General features: G+C 39.4%; 1 protein-coding gene across 1 annotated transcript; it reads right to left on the bottom strand.

Annotated features, from left to right (window-relative positions):
• Window positions 1-478: 478 nt before the first annotated feature.
• LOC145112259 (uncharacterized) lies at window positions 479-922 on the bottom strand. The gene has a single exon (XM_079048445.1). The coding sequence runs from the start codon at window positions 920-922 to the stop codon at window positions 479-481; it is 444 nt and encodes a 147-aa protein (XP_078904571.1).
• Window positions 923-1,238: the final 316 nt, after the last annotated feature.

The following is a 1,238-nucleotide window of genomic DNA, read 5'->3' as shown; positions in this document are numbered from 1 at the left end:
CAAATTCAAAATATAAAAAAAATACAATGCTATTTGTTATCGTTATTGTTACCATAGAAGATATAATCCGCCAAGTCTTCTCGAAGTTGTCTGTGTTTATTTGCGTCCTGAATGTCAACAACGCGATGCAAATACTCTGTTGTTCCTGGTTGAAACTGAACGTGTCTAGGCTCCGTTGGGATATAGTGTGCAATATTTCACCCTTTATCTTCTACTACCAGGTTATGCATTATGATACATGCATACATGATATATCATAGAGTTTCTAAATCCAATGGCCGTGCTGCATGTTCGACTATATGTCACTTCGCCTTCAGCACTCCAAAAGCACGTTCCACATCCTTACGTGCTCCTTCTTGTCTTCTTTTAAAAAATTTGTCTCGTTATTCAACCGGGTGGCGAAATGCCTTCACGAATGTGGAATACTGAGGATATATTCCATCTGTAAGGTAATACCCATATTTGTATTCGTTTCCATTCACTGTGAAAAAGGTGCATCCGGGTCCTTTCCATTCAAAAGATCGTCGAATATTGGCGACTGATCAAGAACGTTCACGTTGTTGTTGGAATCCGCAACCCCAAAAAATGCATGCCAAATCCATAAATCTTGAGAAGCAACAGCCTCTAAAACCAACGAAGGTGATCCGTGATGACCACTTGCGTATTGCCCTTTCCATGCTACCAGACAATTTTTCCATTTCCAGTGTGTGCAATCAATGCTTCCGATCATTCCGGGAAACCCATGGCGTTCTTCATGTGCCACATACAATTCTTGCAAATCATGCAACGAAGGTTTCCGTAAATACACGTCTCCAAATGTTTCAACAACACCCCTTGACAATGTATACAAACTCTCCCTTGCGGTTCTTTCGGACATTCTCATATAGTCGTCCATGGTGTCGGGTGACTCCCCTATAGCCATCAAACGAATGGCCGCATCACATTTCTGCAACGTTGTAAACCCTCGTCTACCTCTAGCATCATATCTCAATTGAAAAAATTCATACCTAAACATAAATTAACTACAGTTTAAAAATATATTGCATATGTTGTAAATTTAAAAAGAAACATGTAGTACATTTTTATTTATTTTGTGTAAAAGTATAGTAAAGAAGCGATACCGGCTTTCCAAGGCGTTGGCGATTCGTAAAAACATATCCCTACTTAAACGAAATCTTCTTTTGAATTCCTTCGCCCCGTATACACAATTATCCGCAAAGTAATCGCGATAGTGATGC

The sequence above is a fragment of the Lactuca virosa genome, chromosome 5, assembly GCF_052849685.1.
Source record: "Lactuca virosa cultivar CGN04683 chromosome 5, Lactuca_virosa_CGN04683_v6, whole genome shotgun sequence".
Taxonomy (NCBI): domain Eukaryota; kingdom Viridiplantae; phylum Streptophyta; class Magnoliopsida; order Asterales; family Asteraceae; genus Lactuca; species Lactuca virosa.
This window is presented reverse-complemented; position numbering and strand designations above follow the sequence as displayed.